This window comes from Scyliorhinus torazame, chromosome 12 (genome assembly GCF_047496885.1).
Source record: "Scyliorhinus torazame isolate Kashiwa2021f chromosome 12, sScyTor2.1, whole genome shotgun sequence".
NCBI lineage: Eukaryota > Metazoa > Chordata > Chondrichthyes > Carcharhiniformes > Scyliorhinidae > Scyliorhinus > Scyliorhinus torazame.
Genome location: NC_092718.1, coordinates 168,990,371 through 169,014,881, shown reverse-complemented (window position 1 = coordinate 169,014,881; position 24,511 = coordinate 168,990,371). Strand labels below are relative to the sequence as shown.

Here is a 24,511-nt window from a genome sequence, read left to right as displayed (position 1 = left end):
AAGATAATCCAAATGAGAGCCTTGTGTACACATACAATCCCCTGTGGGTATTAATGATTACCTATTTTCTGGCCACCTTGTCCGATTCCAGCTGGAGGTATGCATGGCTCATATCAAACTTCGAGAAAGAATGGCCCCAAACCAACTTTGCGTCATGATCTTCCATGCGTGGCATGGGGTACCTGTCCAAACGGGAGGCCATGTTGACCATCATTTTATAGTCGCCGCACAAATGGATGTTCTTTTCCGGCTCCAGCACCGGGACCATTGGTGCCACCCATTCTGTAAATTGCACTGGGCGAATAATCTCCAAGTTCTCCAGCTGGCTCAGCTTGTCGTCCACTTTTGAAAGCAGGGTGTATGCGACTGGGCGGGCCCTGAAATGCTTGGGTTGGGTTTCCGGGTCAACACAAATTTTAGCCATGTTCCCTTTTATCTTCCCTCGACCTTCCTGAAACGGGGGAAGCTTGTGCTCCACGAGCCCCATGCGGAGATTAATCGGGTCATCCCCTTGGGTCTCGTGAGGGTTATCACAGATAGAGTCTGTTTTTTGAAAGCTAGGAATATGATTCCTTTACTGGGCATGAGGTATTTTTCATGTGATCTCTGCAACAAGGACATCCTTCGGCCTGTTGGGCTGTTGCTGTTCTGTGAGCATTTAATTTTGCATTAGGAATATTTGGTTGCAAATTAGTTGCCTTTGCAACCAACTTCTTTTTTTCCCTGAATCTGTTTCCATTACGCGAAGCTTTTGAGAGACTCTGTGAAGTAAAGCTCAGCAGTTAAGGGGTTACATTTTTGGAAACAAGTGCCGGTTGCTTCCCCTGCAATAGAGCTTAAAAGGACCTGGATGTTAATAATATTTCCGTTCCACCTTTACCACTCAGATATGACCAGCGTCCCTGCTGTCTGTACCCGGCTACTGTTAGGATGCACAATGCCGTCGCTGATTGTGGGTGGGAATATGTCAATGAGATTGTGTAGTACCTTCTGTTTGGAGAGCTGTGACTCACTGCAGTGCTAGGGAACCAGCAGGCACTGTCTCCTCAGAGTGCCCATTGATTTATTACACAGACTGACTTGGAATATGGCTTGTTACACAGAGATGACTGGAGTTGCCGAGGTACGTGCAGTGTTATGAATTCTCTCCTCCAGCATCAGCACCGGCTGCTTCTATATTACTTAATAAATATGAAAGCATCGGCACTTCCTTTTACCAGGAGTAATTAACCCAGGCAATCTTCCTGGTAAACCTTTGGCGTGTATATCCTTATTATTAGCAATTAAATCTCGTCTACGGAGCTCTGACTATTAATAAAATCTAATATATAAAACTGTAGGTATTAATAATGGGGTTTGACTGGGTTCCCAGCTTAGATTTTGCGGTTGTGACTTGGTTAATATAATGTTGGGGCTCGAGCTGTGTTTTTCTTACTGTTGTATGCACTATACATGATAGACAATGGAGCAGAACATCCACACTTCAGGTATTATAGTCATTGGCATGCATCTCATGCCACTTCTTGCATATTGATCAGGTCTGTTATGGAATCTGCTCCACTGACACATCAGTGCCCACTGGTCAGTATTCAGCTCGTGGATTTGAGTAGCTGCTGCACCAGTGTTCCCATTGCTGACTGGCGTTACTGCTGGAAAGTTTGCACGTGTGAACTTTGAGTGAGAGCAGAATCAACCACTCCCTGTGGTTGAGGAGACTGTAAACGCCTTGTCTAAGGCTCATGCAAAATGACCACACCCTTGGGTGATGTGTTGAAAGGCAGTTGCTGCTTAAGGAACATACCACGACAAGTTGATGTCTCTGGGAGAGGTGGGGAGGAAGCAGGAAAGTATTTTTTAGAGATTACACTTCTCTTGAGTCTATGGATGCATTTGAGCTGCGGTGTTGCCTGACACAGCACAGGGGTTCCTTCGCCTGTGTGGATGATGCACGATCAATCAGACTCGAAGACGAGAAGGTTGTATCATAACTGAAGGCTTTAATAGACTAGATCTGTTCCCCAGCAGCTTCGGTACAGAATGAGGGCTGCAAGGACGACACCTGTTCTTATACCCCGCCTGTCAGGGTGGAGCCACATACCAAACAGCCAATGGTAAGCTGCTAGGCTTACCCAATGGTCTACAGCCTCTCGGGTACCGCAATACCTGATACTACCACATTCACCCCCTGTTAAAAAAGAGTCCGCCGGGGGTGGTGGCCAGTGGTTACAATAGCATTGAACATGGTATGATCAGATATGGAGGTACCGTGAGTATTTACAAGTGTGGGAGAGATATATATAGTCAGTGTTCATGTACAGTTACAGTGTAGCAATCAGTCGGTCGGGTGGCCTGGTCGTCCTCCTGGATCGTTTGAGCCTCTGTGGTGGTTCTGGTGGGGGTCCGGGCATCTGCGACTCCGGGAGCGTGGCTTTGTCGTCCATGGCAGCTTCGTCAGCCCTAGGCGGCGCTGGTGGGGCAAATGGTTGACACGAGAGGGGGGCGCCTGTAGGGGGCATCGGTAGGTGGGATGGCCTAGGTAGGAGTGGCGGGAGGTGCTGTGTGGGGTGGGAGGGGGTGGGGGCAATGGTTCAGGTGCGCGTGGGGTTCCGGCGGGCACCAGGTCCCGAAGGGAGACTGTATCTTGCCGGCGGTCAGGGAATGCCACGTAGGGGTACTGGGGGTTAGCGTGCAGCAGGTGTACCCTCTCGACCAACGGGTCCGAGACTTGTGCGCCCGCACGTGCTTCCGAAGCAGGATGGGTCCGGGTGTCACTAGCCAGGTTGGGAGCGAGGTCCCGGAGAAGGACTTCCTGGGGAAGTCAAGGAGACGTTCATGAGGTGTCCGATTGGTAATTGTACAGAGCAGCGACCGGATGGCGTGGAGGGCCACCGGGAGGACTTCCTGCCAGCGGGAGACTGGGAGATTCCTGGACCGTAGGGCCAGTAGAACAGTCTTCCAGACCGTTCCGTTCTCCCTCTCCACCTGCCCGTTTCCCCGGGGGTTGTAACTGGTCGTCCTGCTTGAGGCGATGCCATTGCTGAGCAGGAATTGACGCAGTTCGTCGCTCATAAAGGAGGACCCCCTATCACTGTGTATGTACGCGGGGAAACCAAACAGTGTAAAGATACCCTGGAGGGCCTTGATGACGGTGGTTGCGGTCATGTCTGGGCAGGGGATGGCGAATGGGAACCGGGAGTACTCGTCAATCACGTTCAGGAAGTACGTGTTGCGGTCAGTGGAGGGGAGGGGGCCTTTGAAGTCCATACTGAGGCGTTCAAAGGGACGGGAAGCCTTTAGCAGGTGCGCCCTCTCTGGCTGGTAGAAGTGCGGTTTGCACTCCGCGCAGATTTGGCAGTCCCTGGTGACTGTTCTGACCTCCTCGATGGAGTAGGGCAGGTTGCTGGTCTTGATGAAGTGGAAGAAACCAGTGACCCCCGGGTGGCAGAGGTCCTCGTGGAGGGCTCGGAGGCAGTCCACTTGTGCAGTGGCACACGTGCCGCGGGACAGGGCATCGGGAGGCTCGTTTAGCTTCCCAGGACGATACAAGATCTCACAGTTGTAGGTGGAGAGTTCGATCCCCCACCGCAAGATCTTGTCGTTTTTTATCTTGCCCCGCTGTGCATTATCAAACATGAAAGCAACCGACCGTTGGCCAGTGAGGAGAGTGAATCTCCTGCCGGCCAGGTAATGCCTCCAGTGTCGCACAGCTTCTACTATGGCTTGAGCCTCCCTTTCGACTGAGGAATGGCGAATTTCTGAAGCATGGAGGGTACGGGAGAAGAAGGCCACGGGTCTGCCTGCTTGGTTGAAGGTGGCCGCCAGAGCTACGTCGGACGCATCGCTCTCGACCTGGAAGGGGAGGGACTCGTCGATGGCGCGCATCGTGGCCTTTGCAATGTCTGCTTTCATGCGGCAGAAGACCTGGCGGGCCTCCATCGACAGGGGGAAGGTTGTGGACTGGATTAGGGGTCGGGCTTTGTCTGCGTAGTTGGGGACCCACTGTGCGTAATAGCTGAAAAACCCGAGGCAGCGCTTCAGGGCCTTGGGGCAGTGAGGAAGGGGGAACTCCATAAGGGGGCGCATGCGCTCAGGGTCGGGGCCTATAGCTCCATTTCGCACTACGTAGCCGAGAATGGCGAGGCGGTCAGTGCTAAAGACACATTTATCCTTATTGTACGTTAAGTTAAGGACTTTCGCGGTCTAGAGAAAGTTTCGGGTGGTTGGTGTCGTGGTCCTGCTGGTCATGGCCGCAGATGGTGACGTTATCAAGATACGGGAACGTTGCACGTAAGCCGTACCGGTCAACCATTTGGTCCATCTCTCGTTGGAAGACCGAGACCCCATTAGTGACACCAAAGGGAACCTTTAAAAATTGGTAGAGCTGCCCATCTGCTTCGAAGGCAGTGTACTTGCGGTTACTAGTGCGGAGGGGTAGCTGATGGTAGGCGGACTTGAGATCCACCGTTGAGAAGACCTTGTATTGTGCGATCCGGTTCACCAGGTCGGATATGCGGGGGAGAGGGCACGCGTCCAGTTGCGTAAACCTGTTGATGATCTGACTGTAGTCAATGACCACCCTATGTTTCTCCCCGGTCTTTACCACCACTACTTGAGCTCTCCAGGGACTGTTGCTAGCTTCAATGACCCCTTCCCTCAGTAGCCTTTGGACCTCTGACCTGATGAAGGTCTGGTCCTGGGCACTGTACCGTCTGCTCCTGGTGGCGACGGGTTTGCAATCCGGGGTGAGGATCGCAAACAGGAAAGGCGGGTCGACCTTAAGGTTCGGGAGGCCGCAGACAGTAAGGGGGGCTATAGGGCCGCCGAATTTAAAACTGAGGCTTTGCAAGTTACATTGGAAGTCCAACCCCAGGAGTGTAGCCGCGCAGAGGTGCGGCAGGACATAAAGGCGGAAATTGTTGAATTTCCTGCCTTGGACAGTGAGGTTTGTTAGGCAGAACCCCTTTATCTCCGCTGAGTGTGAGCCGGAGGCCAGGGAGATTCTTTGGTTTACAGGGTGGGTAACAAGTGAACAGCACCTTACCGTGTCGGGGTGTCTAAAGCTCTCCATGCTCCCAGAGTCGATCAGGCAAGACGTCTCGTGGCCATTGATGAAGATCGTTGTCGTTGCTGTTGCGAGTGTCCGAGGTCGATTTTGGTCCAGCGTCACCGAGGCCAGGTGGAGCAGCTGTGGGCTGTGATCGGGCAGCATGTAGTTGGCTGTGCTGGGGGCCTGGGGCCCAATCCAAGATGGCGTCTCCCATGGATCGCACATGGTGGTCGGGGATGTACAAAATGGCGGCGGGGATGGACAAAATGGCGGCGTCCAGCGTGGCGTCCGAGGGGCAAGATGGCTGCGGCCGTGGGTCGGGCGTGGTCCTTGGATAGGGGAGTGGCGGTGAGTGCTGGCGCCTGGGGCCCGAAGGGGAGGTTGCCGCGGCGGTCCGGAGTCGTTGGAGACCGCGGCCACGGCTCGTGCTTGGCAGACCCCCACAAAATGGCCCTTCTTGCCGCACCCTTTGCAGGTGGAGGTGCGGGCTGGGCAGCGCTGGTGGGGTGCTTCGCCTGCCCGCAGAAGAAGCAAGGGGGCCCAACGGAGCTAGCGGGCCGTCTTACAGCGCAGGCCTACGGGGACACGGGGAAGGTCAGTGGGGCTGCCGCTGCGGGATGCCACGCAGCCCAGGGGGCTGCCGCGCAGTCGGGCGCATAGGACTGCGGGTTTCTGGAGGCAACATCCATGGACCGTGTCAGGGCCCGTGCTTCTCTCAGTCCCAGGGCGTCCTTTTCTAAAAGTCTTTTTCGGATCTCTGAAGAGCTCATACCTGTTACGAATGCATCCCGGATTAGAAGTTCCGTGTGCTCGCTGCCCCAAACTTGCGGGCAGCCACAGTTTCTGCCCAGCACCAGTAGTGCACGGTAGAAGTCCTCCAGCGATTCCCCGGGGCTTTGCCGTCTAGTTGCAAGCAGGTGACGTGTGTAGACCTGGTTTACAGGGCGTATATAATGTCCCTTTAACAGTTCGATCATATCATCATAGTCCTCCGCCTCCTCGATGAGGGGGAAGATTCCAGGGCTTACTCTCGAGTGCAGGAGATGCAGTTTCTGTTCTCCTGAGGGGGTGCCTCTGGCCGTCTCGAGGTAGCCTTTAAAGCACGCCAGCCAGTGCTTAAAAATCGCAGCCGAGTTCTCCGCGTGGCGGCTGAGTTGTAGACACTCCGGCTTGATTCGGAGATCCATTCTTTCAGCTCAAGAGTAGTCTATTAAATTGATGCACGATCTATTAGACTCTAAGACGAGGTTGTATCATAACTGAAGGCTTTAATAGACTAGATCTGTTCCCCAGCAGCTTCGGTACAGAATGAGGGCTGCTGGGATGGCACCTGTCCTTATACCCCGCCTGTCAGGGCGGAGCCACATACCAAACAGCCAATGGTAAACTGCCAGGCTTACCCAATGGTCTACAGCCTCTCGGGTACCGCAACACCTGATACTACCACAGTGGATAAAGTATTTTGATGCACTAGTGGGGTCTCTGGCGACCTGGAATGTGAATTTAGAATGGGATTTCTATGAGATCTGGAATGTAGATTTGCAATGTCCGTAGGTGCTCTTCTGAGCCACAAAGTGACATACAGTGATGGGGAGGGGTGGAGGGAGGTGGGGGGGATAGGCCGGAGTGTGAAGCACACAGAGAGGATTTGGGGCATGGAGAATCTAGGCAGTGTTGGAGGAAATCAGAAATGTAGATTCAAACGCCTGCTGCTGACTAAATGTTTCTTCACTAGAGGGAATGGGCCATGCAATCTCCCCTGCGATTATGAGGTCCACCCACCATCTAGCCCCCTCCAATGGGCTTCATTAAATCCTGGGTGTAATGTTTGTTGCTAAACTAACTGAGGTACTTTTCTAGTGTAACTAGATGCCGGGGTCATTGGAGGATAATTATTGTTCCTGTTGGGAATTTCATGAGATTACCAGTTGTCCTGCACTTCCATTTGCCATCAGCCTTGACTCAGCAGGTAACACCCTCACCCCCTTTAGTTTCAAGGTTCTGTGTTGAAGTCTCACTCTCGAGCTCTGAGCACAAAAACCGAGGCTGACAGTGCAATGCAGTACTGGAGGAGTGCTGCAGCGTCAGAGGTGCCGCCATTTGAATGAGACATTAAACTGAGACCCCATTTGCTCTCTCGGGTGGATGCAAAAGATCCCAAGGTATCATTTCAAAGAAGAAGGGAAGGCCATGCCTTACAAATTTGATTCAATTCTTTGAGGAAGTGACAAGGAGGATGATGAGGCTAGCGAAGTGGAGGCTGTCTACATAGATTTTAGTAAGGCATTTGACAAAGTCCCACCTGGCAGATTGGTCAAAAAAGTAAAAGCCCATGGGATAATGTGGCGAATTGGACCCAAAGTTGGCTTTGTAAATGCTTGGCCTTTTACACAAGAGGATGGTGGGTGTCTGGAATTGATGGTGCCTGAGTTGGTGGTGGAGACAGACACTAAACTCTTTTAAAAAGTACCTGGATCTGCAGCTTAAATACTGTAAAATGCAGGGCTATGTGCAGCAAGGTGGGATTAGAAATGGCACCTGGGTGTCTTTGGGTCTGCATGGACAAGATGGGCCAAATGGCCCCCTTCTGTGCTATATCTATGGTTCTAAGATCCAGAGAGTGATACCCGGTGGATTAGTCAATATTTATCCATTAGTGAGCAGCAAAAAGAAACAGAATGTCATTATCACATTGCTATTTGTGGCAGTTTCCTGTGTTACAATTGGCTTTAATATTTCCTATGTTACAACACTAAATACACTTCGGGTTGGATGCTCCATTGCTGACGCCGGTAGTGAGATTTGCGATGGGCGGACAATCTAACATCAAGCCAATAAATGGATTTGCGCCTGGTGCCTATCCGCCTCTGATGCTCCAGTACCCCGCTAGCATCGGTAACGAGGTTCGCGCCCCATGCCGGGATTTGCATTGTTTTAATTCCCATTAACAGGCTGTTCGCCAGCTGCTCCACCCCCTCGTGAGTTCCGCCCCTATCAGGCCGGAGTCTTATGAGCGTGAATTGCTGCAAGTATTTACGTGCTGGGACCGGGTGTGGCTGTTGAGAAGGTAAGAAAATTCTCACAACTGCCTGGGCCTCAGGGAGTAGCAGAGAACGACTTGGTGCCAAGTGCATGGACTGGGGGTGTCCTCTTCGAGATCAGGTGTTCTGGTTCAATCCCCCTTTGCTGCATTATGGGGGTGTCCCCCTTGCGATCGGGGTGCACTGGCTCAGACCCTCAGTGCCAAATTATTTCATTTAAACCCACCCCTTAGCTGCAACATGCAGGTTTCTTGACTGTTCCACAGTGCCGACGGTATCCTGCATATGCTCAGAGGGATTCTGCTCATGTGGGAACCCAGCTAGGCCGCCCCTCTGGAAACCCCATCAGTATTATTAAGGGGATGGGTGTGGCCAAGCTCAATCACCGACCCACCAGGTGCTGGCACTCAGAAGCGCAGTGCCACAGCAAAGGATTAGCAGAGCTCACCCCAAACAAAGGCCACGTGCACCGTGGCCGTTTGAACCCTCCCTGGCACACAGCCCGTCTCAGAGTAAAAGCTTCACCACTGACACTATCAGCTAGCCCAACCCCTGAGGATCATAAGCTGATTCCAAGTCCTGTCCATCCACTGTACCCGATCCCATTCATCCTGCCCACCGCCCCCCCCGCCTTTGCCGGCCATGAAACCTGACCAGTTGCCTGTCGCAACCAGTGTGTAAAACCCAGGCTCCACATAACACTGCAGCTATAGTGCCAGCACACACACACACACACACACATCCCTCGCTCATCCCCACCTGTACAACCTTCTCACACACAAGCCTCTTAGCATGGCAGCACAAGTTTTCTTTTAAAATATATTTTATTCAAGATTTTTGGCCAAACATAACAGTACGTAGTGTTTCTTTTACACAACAGTAAAGCAATATAAATAACAGTGGCCAGTTTTAAACAAATAAATAAATAATATATAAACAAAAACAAGAACAAAACTGAATGGCAACTGCCTTGTCCAAAATAAATACTCTCCAAAAATACAATCCAACAATCCAATATACAATTACCTATAACAAATACCTATACATATTATACATATCCAAAACATCTCCGAGAGTCCGTCCGATTCCTCCCCCCCCCCCCTGGGTTGCTGCTGTTGTCTACTTCTTTTCCATTCCCTCTATCTTTCTGTGAGGTAATCGACGAACGGTTGCCACCGCCTGGTGAACCCCTGAGCCGAACCCCTTAACACAAACTTAATCCGTTCTAACTTTATAAACCCTGCCATGTCGTTTATCCAGGTCTCCACACCCGGGGGTTTGGCTTCATTCCACATTAACAATATCCTGCGCCGGGCTACTAGGGACGCAAAGGCCAACACGTCAGCCTCTCTCTCCTCCTGCACTCCCGGCTCTTCTGTAACCCCAAATATAGCCAACCCCCAGCTTGGTTCGACCCGGACCCCCACCGCCTTCGAAAGCACCTTTGCCACCCCCACCCAGAACCCCTGTAGCGCCGGGCATGACCAGAACACGTGGGTGTGATTCGCTGGGCCTCTTGAGCATCTCCCACACCTATCCTCTACCCCCAAAAATTTACTAAGCCATGCTCCAGTCATATGCGCCCTGTGTAATACCTTAAACTGAATCAGGCTTAGCCTGGCACACGAGGACGATGAGTTTACCCTACTTAGGGCATCAGCCCACAGCCCCTCCTCAATCTCCTCCCCCAGTTCTTCTTCCCATTTCCCTTTCAGCTCATCTACCATGATCTCCCCCTCGTCCCTCATTTCCCAGACTCGCAAACGTCCCATCTACAAACAGATCTCTCCGTTGTACTACCCCAGCTCTTTGCCATGCTCCAAATCCCCCATCCATTCTCCCCGGAACGAACCTATGATTGTTTCTTATCGGGAACCGCACCGAAGCTCCCGTCCTTCCCCTATGCCGTCTCCACTGCCCCCAAATTTTCAATGTAGCCACCACCACCGGGCTTGTGGTGTATTTCTTTGGTGAGAACGGCAGCGGCGCCGTCACCATTGCTTGCAGGCTAGCCCCCCTGCAGGACGCCCTCTCCAATCTCTTCCACGCCGCTCCCTCCCCTTCTCCCATCCACTTACACACCATTGAAACATTGGCGGCCCAGTAGTACTCACTTCGGCTCGGTAGTGCCAGCCCCCCCCTGTCCCTACTACGCTGCAAGAATCCCCTCCTCACTCTCTGGGTCTTCCCAGCCCACACAAAACTCATAATACTCTTCTCGATTCTTTTGAAAAAAGCCTTCGTGATCACCACCGGGAGGCACTGAAACACAAAAAGGAATCTCGGGAGGACCACCATTTTAACCGCCTGCACCCTACCTGCCAATGACAGGGACACCATGTCCCATCTCTTAAAGTCCTCCTCCATTTGTTCCACCAACCGCGTTAAATTAAGCCTGTGTGATGTACCCCAATTCTTGGCTATCTGGATCCCCAAGTATTGGAAGTCCCTTGTTACCTTCCTCAACGGTAAATCCTCTATCTCTCTGCTCTGCTCCCCAGGATGCACCACAAACAACTCACTTTTCCCCATGTTCAGTTTATACCCTGAAAAATCCCCAAACTCCCCAAGTATCCGCATTATCTCTGGCATCCCCTCCGCCGGGTCCGCCACATGTAGCAACAAATCATCCGCATACAGAGATACCCGGTGTTCTTCTCCCCCCTGAGTACTCCCCTCCACTTCCTGGAACCCCTCAATGCTATGGCCAGGGGTTCAATCGCCAGTGCAAACAATAACGGGGACAGAGGACATCCCTGCCTCGTCCCTCTATGGAGCCGAAAGTAATCAGACCCCCGTCCATTCGTGACCACACTCGCCATCGGAGCCCTATACAGCAACTGTACCCATCTGATATACCCGTCCCCAAAGCCAAATCTCCTCAGCACCTCCCACAAATAATCCCACTCCACTCTATCAAATGCTTTCTCGGCATCCATCGCCACCACTATCTCCGCTTCCCCCTCTGGTGGGGGCATCATCATTACCCCAAGCAGCCTCCGTATATTTGTATTCAGCTGTCTCCCCTTCACAAACCCAGTTTGGTCCTCATGAACCACTCCCGGGGCACAATCCTCTATCCTCATTGCCATTACCTTGGCCAGAATCTTAGCGTCCATATTCAGGAGGGAAATGGGCCTGTAGGACCCGCATTGCAGCGGGTCTTTTTCCTTCTTTAGGAGGAGCGATATCGTTGCCTCTGACATAGTCGGGGGCAGCTGCCCCCTTTCCCTCGCCTCATTAAAGGTTCTCATCAGTAGCGGGGCCAGCAAGTCCATATATTTCCTATAGAATTCAACTGGGAATCCGTCTGGTCCCGGGGCCTTCCCCGCCTACATGCTCCCAATCCCTTTCACTACTTCCTCCGTCTCAATCTGTGCTCCCAGTCCCACCCTCTCCTGTTGGCAGCACAAGTTGACCATCTCTGCCACACAAGCAGATGAAAACATCCAGCTGAGATAACATATGGCCTATTCACTGAGGAGACCCACACAGACCACACTGGAAAAACAGGACGGGAAGCACAGAGCCTGTCACTAACTCTGATTGTGGCAACCACTGGTACCCGCTTTGGCAGGAAAGGGGACAGATTGAGGGTGGCGTAGCAGTACAACTCAGGGTGACCATGTAACCTGGTGGCTTTGGATGGTCAAGGGAATCCTCAATGTTGCTAACACTCTGTCTCTCCTTCCCCGCTCCACAGAGAAATGGATATCGGAGTACAGCCAGCAATGGTCACTATCTACCTTGCCGCAGCTGCTGTCACAGATGCATAGTGGTGAGAGCGCCAGGGCCACCCAGGGAGGACCCTGCACAAGAGCAGCCCGTCCCCAAGAGCAGGGGCCAGCCGGTGAGGCTTGAGTGCCGGCCGTCCAACAGGCCGAGGAGGAGGTGGAAAGAAGGTGATGCATCAGGCCACGTGTATACCGTCGGTGCCTATCCTTCGAGGAGCTGCATGTGCTGCCGAGGACTCTGCCTCACCAGGGAGACCATATGCCACCTGTACCAGGTAGAAGCGCACCTGGCAGCATAGGGGTATGGAAACAGACACCTGCTCCCTGTGGCAGTCAAGGTGACAGTCGCCCTGAGCTTTTATGCCTCTGGATCTTTCCAGGGTTCATGCGGGGACCTGTGTGGGCTTTCGCAAACATCCGTGCTGTGATGGATGCCATATAGGCCCAGGCATTGGACTACATCAACCAGGCCCACCAGGATGCCCGGGCAGCAGGACTTGCCACCTTAACTGGCATGCCCCAGGTGGTTGGCACACATGAGCCCTCCAAACACCTGCTCAACAAGGGGTGCCTTTCATCAATAGGAAGGTGTTCCATTCCATGAATGGGCAGTTGGTGTGTGACCATCAGCTGCACATCATGCACGTTTATGCCTGGTTCCCAGGCAGCAAACACGACGCATGCATCCTGGCGTACTCTGAGGTTCTCGGCACCTTTGAGGTTATACCTCAGGTGAGGGGTTGGCTTTTGGGCAACAAGGGTTACCTGTTGAGGTCATGGCTAATGACCCCTGTCCGGAGGCCCCAGACCGACGAGGAGACCCTTATTATGAAGCCCATGCAGCAATCGGGAGCATAATTGAGCAGTGCATCGGCTTACTGAAGATGTGCTTCTGATGCCTGGTCCGCTCCGGGGGGATGCTCAAATATAGCCCCTGGAGGGTCTTGAACATTGTGCTGCCCTGTTGCGTCATGCACAACATTGCACAGCAAAGGAGCAACATATTGGAGGAGGAAAATTAATGGCAGGCCTCATCTGACGAGGAGGATTAGGAGGGTGTCCAGCAAGAACCAGGCGTGGAGCTTGGGCTCGCAGAGCAGGTCACCCAATGTATGATCCAGGGCCGCCGCACACAGGACAACCTTATCATCTCCCATTTCACCAACTAGGAGGCCTGGCACTGGCAGCTTCACCACCCTGTCCCACCTCTCTGAAGCGCCCCAACCTCTGCCACCCCACAGACAGAATCCCCCTTCCCCTGAACCTTTCCCTGTGCCACAGCCCTTCAATTCCGATTCTCTGTCCCTCAGTCCTGCATTCCACCTTGCCCATAGCCTTTCACTTCTTCCCACTACCGCAGTTCCCCCTTTCCCCTCTGAGGATCCTTGACAGACAGGCAGACAGGTAGACAGGCAGACAGACAAACAGAGAGGCAGACAGACAGACAGGCAGACAGAGACAGAAGCGAGCAGGTCTTTCCCCTGAGTGTCCCGGATTCAAACTGAGCTCCTTGGGTTTCTGAAGATCATCCCAGGATCTAATCACCACCTGTTACCGGGCAGAATACAGCCTTTTGGCGAATTCATTGGCCACCAGTGAACCGATCGAACCAAGTCACGCCCCATCTCTCCTGTGCCACAAAGTCGGAGTTTTGATGTCCAAAGCTAGCAGTGTTCCCTCTCTGCATTCCTAATTTCCCCTACTTGACTTAAAGATATATATTCATTAAGCATCCATGCATCAAAATGATAATGGGAAAAAATTAAGAAAGGGGAAATAAGGAAATCAACAGGAAGGGCCCTAACAACATGCATGTGTCATGGGCGCCCTGCCCCAACATCCACAACCACTCCCCTGCCACTGGTTCCCCCCCCCCCCCAACCACAACCACCCACCCACAGACACACAACATCCATCCCTCACACCCGTCACACAGAGGTTAGATGCAGGTCAGGACTGGTGGTGTAAAAGTATGAAATGGTGATTATGTACAATGGTGTGCCCCAAACCCTTACTATCATCTTACTACACCTGTGACAGCCTAAGTCATCTATCTTCCTTATCTCTGTGGCTTACCGCTCCTTCTAGGTGTTTCCGCTGACAGCACATCAGAAGTGGAGACGACCTGCTTCGTGTCCTGCGCCCTGCCCTGTGATGCCATTGACGTTCATCCTCAGGAGGACCTGGATGTGTCCAGCCGTTTCCAGGTGTCAATGGTGACAAAGTGTCAGCCTGTTCTTCCCCCTTCCCATCAGTATCAGGTGGGAGGGATTTGGAAGGGATGAGGTGTTCCAGCACCTCCCCTGCAGGAGGCGCCAGCATGGACCTCACCACCTCCTCCTCCTTCAGGGTGCTCTATGGCCCCTGGGCTGCTCCATGGGAAGCAGGTGAGATGGTGTAACCTCTGGAGTCGCCACCTTCACCTGACGCAGCCAGTCCTGGAGGCCCGCCCTCATCTGAGCTTCAGCCATGGCGCAGCGAGACTGGGACATGTCCCTCACCACCTCAGTCATGTCCCTCACCACCTCAGTCATGTCCCTCACCGCCTCAGTCCTGTCCCTCACCGCCTCAGTCCTGTCCCTCACCGCCTCAGTCCTGTCCCTCACCGCCTCAGTCCTGTCCCTCACCGCCTCAGTCCTGTCCCTCACCGCCTCAGTCCTGTCCCTCACCGCCTCAGTCCTGTCCCTCACCGCCTCAGTCCTGTCCCTCACCGCCTCAGTCCTGTCCCTCACCGCCTCAGTCCTGTCCCTCACCGCCTCAGTCCTGTCCCTCACCGCCTCAGTCCTGTCCCTCATCGCCGCAGTCTTGTCCCTCACCGCCTCTGTCCGTCTGTGACTGGGGTCTCTTGTCCCTGGCTTCAACCATGGACAGCACAGTGTGCCAAAAGCCTTGGGTGTCCTGACACATAACTCTGACGTCTTGCCCAGGCCTTCCAACGTGGAAGCCACCCTTTCGGTGTTGGCCTGGGTGCCATGCCTTGTCGGCAACATATCGTGTGCCTGAAGGTGACTGGACTCCTCCAGCTGTACCTGCAGCTGCTGGAAGTTTGCTGACACCCTCTTTGGTAAATCCTGTGTCTGCATCTGTACCAGTGATGGGATCATACTTTCCGGACGCGCAATACCTGTCTGGACTACTGCTGTTCCCTGGGATCAGGTAGTTCTCTGGCCGTTCACTCCCTGGGGCATCCCTGCCTCCACATGATGTGCTGTAGCATGTTTGTGGTGCTCACCTGAGGGTGACCCAGGAACCTGATTGCTAACATTACCCACCAAAGTGATAGTTTCTGCGATGGTGGATGGTGCAGTTGATAGCAGTGGTGAAGCATTAATGTCTTCCCCAGAGTGGTGCTCCTGGGTGTGCTGGGGATATAGCTGTGGGAAGCGACCCTGGACATCCCAACCTCACCTGATGGTGGCCCTGCAAGACAAAAGACATGAGGTGAGACCTTGGGAAATACTGGTCTGTGGGAGAGGGGTGACTCACTTGCTGCAGGGACATCAGCATTGCATTGGGCTCTCACTTTTTTGGCACATGCCAACCTCCATTGCCATTGCAAGATAGAAAGGTTCTTGATTAATAAGGGGATCAGGGGTTATGGGGAGAAGACAGGAGAATGGGGATGAGAAAATATCAGCCATGATTGAATGGCGGAGCAGACTCGATGGGCCGAGTGGCCTAATTCTGCTCCTATGTCTTATGGTCTTATGCCCTCTCCTCGACCTCCCCCAGGAGTTGCAGTGTCCATTCCTCAGAGGGGGTCTGGTCATGGATGTCTTCCGTCTTCTGGCGCTCTATTATGAGCCACCTTCTCCCCGGGGAAACAGAAAGGACATAGTGAGACATAGCGAGAGACAGAGAGGCACGTTCGATGGCGTTCTGTATCTGGTGGCATGTGTGTGCAAGGCTCTTGGTCAAAGAGGACAATACATGTGTAGGGATTTGGTGTAAGGCGGATGAAGGCAGGTGTGTTGTTGGTCTCTAGGTTATTGGGGTTGATGTGAGAAGTGATGCCAGTGGCACAGAGGTGGTGACTCACCCGAGCTGCCCTAAGGAGATTGTTCACCTTCTTGCAGCATTGTGTGTCAGTCCTCCTGGAGAGGCTGGCAGCACGGACGCGTTGGGACATTCTGTGGCCATGAAAAGCACTAAAATGTAGGTCTTGCTTTTTTTCTTTTCATACTTCAACATCTCTTAAATTCAGAAAAATGTAGAAAATAACTGTCTTCTTTTCTCTTTATTTCGGTATTTTTAAGATTCTACAACACTGCAGTGCATCAGAACTGAACAGGTTTGTGGCAAGGGGAGGTGGTGGCGCAGTGGTATTGTCGCTGGACTAGTAATCCAGAGGCCCAGGGTAGGCTCTGGTGGGGGGCCAACGTTCGAATCCCACCACGGCAGATGGTGGAATTCAATAGAACATCTGGAATTAAAAGTTTAATGATTAATGAAGTTCATGGTTAATGAAGTTTAATTGATGATTGTCATAACAATCCATCTGGTCCACTAACATTACTCCAGACCCACATCAATGTGGTTGACTCAGTTGTATTCAACCAATAAGCACAAAGGAATGAAACCGAATAGAACAACACCCGGCATCGAACCCCCCCCCCCCCCTCTGGGACTGCAGCAGGTGGTGAGGGAACCAACAAGAGAGAAAAACTTACTTGACCTCATCCTCACTGACCTGCCTGTCGTAGATGCATCTGTCCATGGCAGTATCAATTGGAGTGACAACTACACAGTGCTTATGGAGACAAAGTTTCATCTTCACATTGAGGATGTCCTCCATTGGCTTGTGTGGCACCATCACTATGCTAAATGGGATAAACTTCAAACAGATCTAACAACTGGGATTCCATGAGGTGCTGTGGCCATCAGCAGCAGCAGAATCGTATTCAACCACAATCTGTAAGCTTATGGACCGGCATATCCCCCACTCTACCATTACCACCAAGCCAGGGGATCAACCCTGGTTCAATGCAGAGTATAGGAGAGTGTGCCAGGAGCAATACCAGGCATACCGCAAAATGAGGTGCCAACCTGGTGAAGCTCCAACACAGGATTACTTGTGTGCCAGGCGGAATAAGCAGCGAGTGATAGACAAAGATAATCAATTCCAGAACTAATGAACCAAATCTAAAGTCTGCAGTCCTGCTGCATCCAGCCATGAATGGTGGTGGACAATTAAACAACTCACAGGAGGAGAAGGCTCCACAAATATCCCAATCCTCAATGATGGGGAAGCCCAGCACATTAGTACAAAAGACAAGACTGAAGCATTTGCAACAATCTACAGCCAGAAGTGCTGAGTAGATGATCCATCTCGGCCTCCTCCAGATGTCCTCAGCATCACAGATGCCAGTCTTCAACAATATGATTCCCTCCACGTGATATCAGGAAACGGCTGAAGGGATTGGATATTGCAAAGACTATGGGCCCTGACAATAGTAGTGAAAATGTGTGCTCCAGAACCTGCTGCACCCTAGCCAAATACTGGCATCTACCCAGCAATGTGGAAATTTGCCCAGATATGTCCTGTACATAGGAAATAGGGAAAATCCAACCCAACCAATAACAGCCCCATCAGTCCACACTTGATTATCAGTAAAATGATGGAAAGAGTCATCGGTGCTATCAATTAGCACGTACTCAGCAAAATCCTGCTCACGGACGCTCAGTTTGGGTTTCCACCAGGGTCACTCAGCTCCTGACCTCATCACAGTCTTGGTTCAAACATGGACAAATGAGCTGAATGCCAGAGTGAGAGTGACTGACTTTGACATCAAGGCAGCATTTGTGTAGCATCACGGAACTTGAGCAAAACTAGGGTCAATCGAAATCGGGGAATATTCTCCACTGGTTGGAGTCATACCAGCACAAAAGAAGATGGTTGCGGTGGTTGGACGTTAATCATCTTAGCTCCAAGACATCCCTGAATGAGTTTCTCAGGGTAGTGTCCTAGACCCAACCATTTACAGCTGCTTCATCAATGACCTTCCTTCCATCATAAAGCAAGCCAGAAATGGGGATGTTCGCAGATGACTGCACAATGTTCAGTCCCATTTGCGACGACTCAGATGCTGAAGCAGTTCATGTGAAATGCAGCAAGACCTGGACAATATCCATGCTTTGGCTGACAAATGACAAGTAACATTCGTGCCCCACAAGTGCCAGGCAATGACCATGTCCAATAATGGGGGACCTAACCATCGTCTCTTGACATTCATAGAATTTTATCATAGAATTTACAGTGCAGAAGGAGGCCATTTGGCCCATCGAGTCTGCACTGGCCCTTAGGAAAGAGCACCCCACTTAAGCCCACGCATCCACCTGTAAGCCAGCAACCCCACCTAACCTTTTTGGACACTAAGGGCAATTTATCATCATCAATCAACCTAACCTGCACACCTTTGGACTGTGGGAGGAAACCGGAGCACCCGGAGGAAACCCACGCACACACGGGGGAGAACGTGCAGACTCCACACGGACAGTGACCCAAGCCGGAAATCGAACCTGGGACCCTGAAGCTGTGAAGCAATTGTGCTAACCACTATGCTACCGTGCTGCCCATAGGCATTGCCATCGCTGAATCCACTATCAACATCCTGGGGGTTACCATTGACCAGAAAATGAACTGGATTAGCCATATAAATACTGTGGCTACCAGATCCGGTCAAAGGCAAGGAATCCTGCGGCAAGTAACTCGCTTCCAGACCCCCAAAGCCGGTCCAACATTTACAAGGCACAAGTCAGGAGTATAATGGAATACTCTCCACTTGCCTGGATGAGCACAACTCATCACTCAAGAAACTCGACACCATCCAGGACAAAGCAGCCCCAACTTGATTGCTCCCCCTTCCACAAACATTCAATTCTCCATTACCGACAAACAGGGTCAGCAGTGTGCACCATGTGTAATATGCATTACAGGAACTCACCAAGGTTCCTTAGACAGCACCTTCCAAACCCTAGAACACTATCATCCAGAAGAACAAGAGTAGCAGACACCTGGGAACACCAACGGCAGGGGATTCCCCTCCAAGTCACTCACAATCCTGACTTGGAAATAAATCGCCGTTCCTTCACTGTCACTGGTCAGAATCCTGGACTTCCCTCCATGACAACACTGTAGGTTTACCTACACCTCAGGGACTGCAGCAGTTCAAGAAGGCAGCTCACCACTACTTTCTGAAGGGTAACTAAGGATGGGCAATAAATTATGTCCTTGCCAACAACGTCCAAATCACGTAAAACGATTTTAAAAAAAATCTTAGCTTTGAATGGACAGGATCAAAACCTTTGCATAAACTAGAAAGATTCCCTTGTTGCTCAGGGGGTAATCTGTAGAATTGTGTGCTATCTAGCTGCTAGCTAAACCTGTCCTTTTAAGATCATTGATCATATAATCCCTGTGGAGAAATAGTATAATACGAAAATCCAGACAACTTCACTGCTTGTGAATTTCTGTCTGTGGATCAAAAGGACCCATCATAAAATATATTTTTAACCAAAATATGGCACTAAGTCAGTGATGCCTGAAGTAGGATATTTGGTGCATAAGTCACATATTGCATTTACTGGTATTGCTCATGTTGCCATGTAATGGTGCTGGTGGATCAGGGGCATCATTCTCCGATCCCCCGCCGGGTCGGAGAATGGCCGTAGGCCGCCGTGAATCCCGCCCCCGCCGAAGTCTCCGGTACCGGAGATTGGGCAGGGGCAGGAATCGGGCCGCGCCGGTTGGCGGGACCCCCCGCTGGATTCTCCGGCCCGGAAGGGCCGAAGTCCCGCCCAGAAATTGCCTGTCCCGCCGGCGTAAATCAAACCTGGTATTTACCGGCGAGACCAGGCGGCGTGGGCGGGCTCCGGGGTCCTGGGGGGGGCGCGGGGCGATCTGACCCCGGGGGGTGCCCCCACGGTGGCCTGGCCCGCGATCAGGGCCCACCAATCCGCGGGCGGGCCTGTGCCGTGGGGGCACTCTTTCCCTTCCGCCTCCGCTACGGCCTCCACCATGGCGGAGGCGGAAGAGACTTTCCGCACTGCGCATGCGCGGGAAACTGACAGAGGCCGCTGACGCTCCCGCGCATGTGCCGGGAAACTGTCAGCGGCCGCTGACGCTCCCACGCATGCGCCGCATTTCCGCGCCAGCTGGCGGGGCAACAAACGCCATTTCCGCCAGCTGGCGGGGCGGAAATCCCTCCGGCGTCGGCCTAGCCCCTCAATGTTGGGGCTAGGCCGCCAAAGATGCGGAGCATTCCGCACCTTTGGGCCGGCGCGATGCCCATCTGATTGGCGCCGTGTTTGGCGCCAGTCGGCGGACATCGCGCCGTTGGGGGGAGAATTTCGCCCCAGCTTCTTGAACTGTTGGACATGGTAAAGAACTCCAGGACACTGAAATAGAAACAATGGAAGTCCAAGTCGGGATGTTGTGTCATGAATGTGCAGGTGTTCCTGTGCAGTTGCTACTCTTGACCTTAGCGTTGAGGTCGACAGAGTTGAGAGCTGCTGTCAAAGTAAGTTATCATGCATTCTGCTGATAAAACATATCAATGTCATAATAGGAAGGACACTGGGTTCAGAGTCCCTCCAAATGTATGCCAAGGAACTAGACAAATGCATCATCCCCTCCCTTTTTAACTCCTCAATTAAGGGACTATCCATAGGAGTTCACGAAACTGGTTCAAATTACCCGGTTCAGATTGAATTCAGAACAAAGCTTACAAACCCTCAATTAGAATACCCAGAAGCTCGGAGTGAATGAAAAAACCACGGCGGAAAAAGTGGGTGTCGCTAAGAACCAGAACCAAACATTGGTATAAGTTGTTTACAGGATACCAAACTGCAGCAGTAATATCAGGCACTGCCTAATTCGGGAAATTTAAGCTGCATGTAAAATGGGTAATGCAGTAACAATGGATGACTTTAATTTACATATAGACTGGGTGAACAGCATTAATGTTATGGAGGATGACTTCCTGGAGTGTGTACGAGGTGGGTTTCTGAAGTAGTACGTTGGGGAACCTACAAAGGATTGCGTTAATTCCACTAATTGTATATTGTGGAAAGAATGAATTTCTATTCCTTCCACAGTTGGGAACAGCTATTCTGAATTCTCAATTTAAAGCATTTATTCTATTGCAGCATAATTTCAACATTAACAGAACAAGCTATTTTAGATTTAGTATTTAATGAGAAAGGGCTAATTAATAATAATAATCTTTATTGTCACAAGTAGGCTTACATTAACCCTGCAATGAAGTTACTATGAAAGTCACCTAGTCACCACATTCCGGCGTCTGTTCGGGTACAGAGAGGGAGAATTCAAAATGTCCAATTCACCTAACAGCACATCTTTCGGGATTTGTGAGAGGAAACCGGAGCACCCGGAGGAAACCCACGCAGACACAAGGAGAATGTTCAGACTCTGCACAGACAGTGACCCAACCCGGGAATCGAACCTGGGACCCTGGGGCTGTGAAGCCATAGTACTAACTACTTTGCTACCTTGCTGCTCTGCTGTAAAAGAGCCATTAGGAAAAAGTGACCATAATATGATCGAGTTTTACATTAAATTTTAAACTGAGATCGTTCATTCTAGAATCTAAACACAAGAAATTATGATGGTATGAGGGGCAATTTGGTTATGTTGGACTGGGAAAACACATAAAATGTTTGATGGTAGCCAAGCAATGGCCTGTATTTGAAGACGTATTACAAAGTCTACAACAAAGGGGGAAACTGTTCCCTCTAGTAAAAGGAGCAAGGTCAAGAGGGCACAGATTTAAAATGATTTGCAAAAGAAGCAGATGTGATCTGAGAAAAAGCTTTTTCACAAAGTGAGTGTTTCTAGTCTGGAACGCGCTGCCTGGAAGTGTGGTGGTGGCAGTTTCAATCAAGGCATTCAAGAGAGCATTAGACCATTACTATGTGCAGGGGCATGGCGAAAAGGCAGGGGAATGGCCCAAAGTTATTTTGCTCATTTGAAAAGCCAGTGCAGACACCATGGACCAAATGGCCGCCTTCTCCGTCGTAACAAATTCTGTGGTATACATTCCTATGGGATACAAAAAGGCAACAGGGAAGGTGAATCAATCATGGTTAACAAAAAAAACTAAAGATTGCATTAGATCAAAGGAAGTGGCTTATACGATTGTCAGAAAAAATAGTAAGGCCAACGATTGAGAGCAACTTAGAAGCCAGCAAAGGAAGACCAAGAAACTGACAAGGAAAAGAGATGTGAATGCAAGCTAACGAGTAATATAACATAGGGCTTCTTTAGGTATGTAAAAAGGAACAGATTAGCAAGGACAAATGTGGGTCAATTACAAGCGGAGAGAGGAGAATTTATAATGGAGAACAGGGAAATGGCAGAGAAACTAAACAATTACTTTGTGTCTGTCTTCTTGGAGGAAGATATAGAAAATCTCCCAGAAATACGAGAGAACCAAGGGACTAGAGAAAATGAGGAGCTGGAAAAAATTGGTATTAATAAAGAGGTAATACTTGAAAAATTAATTGGATTGAAGATTGATAAATCCCCTTGGCCAGATGAGTTACATCACAGTGTTGAAGGAGGTGACTATGGAGATAGTGGATACATTGGTGTTTATCTTTAAAAATTCTATAGATTCTTGAAAGGTTCCTGTAGATGGAAATTAGCAAACATAACTCCATTATTTAAGAAGGGAGGGAGAGAGAAAATGGAGAACTACAAACCTGTTTGTTTGATGTCAGTGGTAGGGAAAATGCTCGGCTCTATTATAAAGGATGTGATAACTGAACACTAAGAAAATAACGACGTGATTGGGCAGAGTCAACATGAATTTATGAAAGAGGAATCATGTCTGACAAACCTGTTGGAGTTTTTTTGATGATGTTACTTGAAGAACAGATAAAGGAGAACTAGCAGATGTAGTGTATTTGGAATTCCAGAAGACTTTCAATAAGGTCCCACAGAGGAGGTTATTGAACAAAATTAGAGGGGGGTAATATACCAGTGTGGAGTGAGATCTTGTTCACAGTCAGAAATCAGAGAGTAGAACAAAGTAGATCATTCTCAGGATGGATGGTTGTAACTAGTGCGGTTCCGCAAGGATCAGTACTAGGGCCAATGCTGTTACAATCGACGTAGATGATTTGAATGCGGGGACCAAATATAATTCAACATTTGCTGATGACACAAAGTTAGGTTGGAATGTGAGTTGAGAGGAGGATACAACGAGGCTTCAGGACGATTTAGACAGGCTAAAGGAATGGGCAAGAACATGGGGGATGGAATATATGAATAAGTGTGAAGCTATCTACTTTGGTAGAAATATCAGGAGGTCAGAATAATTATTAAATAGTGAAATATTGGGAAATGTTGATACTCAAAGGAATCTGGGTGTTCTTGTTCAGGAGTTACTCAAAGCTAGCAAGCAGGTGCAGTAAGCAATTAGGAAGGAAAGTGGTATGTTGGACCTCATTGAAAGGGAATTTGAGTACAGGAGTAAAGATGTCTTGTTGCATTTGTTTAGAACCTTGGTCAGACCACACCAGTAGTATTGTGTACAGTTTTGATCTCCTTATCTAAAGAAGGAAATATTTACAACAGGGAGAGTGCAATGCGGGTTCACCAGACTAATCTCTGCGGTGGTGGGATTGTCTTATGAGGAAAGATTGAGAAAACTGGGCCTGTTTTCTCTAGAGATGGTCTCATTGAAACCATCGGAATTCTTACAGAGTGTGACAGGGTAGATGTAGATAACATGTTTCCACTGGCTAGTGAGCCTAGAACCAAGGGACACAGTCTCAGAATAAGTGGCAATTTAAAATTGAGATGAGGAGGAATTTCTTCAGTCAGAAGGTTATGAAGCGTTGGAATTCTCTACCCCAGAGAGCTGGAGAAACTCAATCACTGAGCATGTTACGATATTAATGACATCAAGGATATGGAGATAGTGGGGAAATATGGTATATGAGGTAGATAATCAGTCATGGTCTGTTTGAATGGCACGCAGGCTAGGAGGGCTGAATGGCCTATGCTTGTTCCTAATTCCTTTCCTAACAGCGCTTTGGGTGTACCTACTCCACATGGACTACAATGGTTCTAGAAGGTGGCTCATCATCCTTTCAAGGGCAGTTAGAGGTGGACAATAAATGCTGGCCTGTTGTGATGCCCATATCCATTAAAGAATGAGAAGTAAAGTTCTGAGCTCCACATTGACTGAGTTGGCTAAGTTTATAGAACTTGGCCAATTTGTTGCCTGATCATACGCCAATATCCTTGTCTAGATGTAACAGTGTGATGAATATAAATTTTTAAATATATTGTACTTTATCTTCATGGCAATAATGTTATTAAAAGGCTGGGTTAAGGTATATATTTGCTGTAGTAATATTATTAAAGAAGCTAGGTTAAGGCATCAAGACAGTGCATCTGCTAAAGCTGTAATTGAGGAGACATTCCAACCACTGACTTGTGTACAGATAAAGGGCCAATGGGATATTGTTATGACAGCTGGAGATTCCCTGGAGAGTAGATCATTTATGAGGGGTTGTATTTAGTATTAGCTAGGCAGGTCATGTGACATGTGGGATACAGGCAATGTAATTAATGGAAGGAGCCAAGTCTGTCTGTCGTATTGCAGTTTTGCCGTAGCATTTGAGTCTGACAAGTTGGAAGGATTTTAAGCTGAACAGCA

General features: G+C 50.3%; 1 protein-coding gene across 4 annotated transcripts in view; it reads left to right on the top strand.

The window, feature by feature from the left end:
* LOC140386725 (septin-4-like) overlaps window positions 1–24,511 on the top strand; it is a 222,611-nt gene that overhangs the window by 42,183 nt on the left and 155,917 nt on the right. The window contains exon 1 of one of the 4 annotated variants that reach the window (XM_072469340.1): window positions 993–1,123. The exons of the other annotated variants lie outside the window; for them this stretch is intronic. Coding sequence (XP_072325441.1) covers window positions 1,088–1,123 — 36 coding nt within the window. The 5' untranslated portion in view covers window positions 993–1,087. Of the gene's footprint in view, window positions 1–992; window positions 1,124–24,511 lie in introns of those variants that run through there. 4 annotated transcript variants of the gene reach the window in all.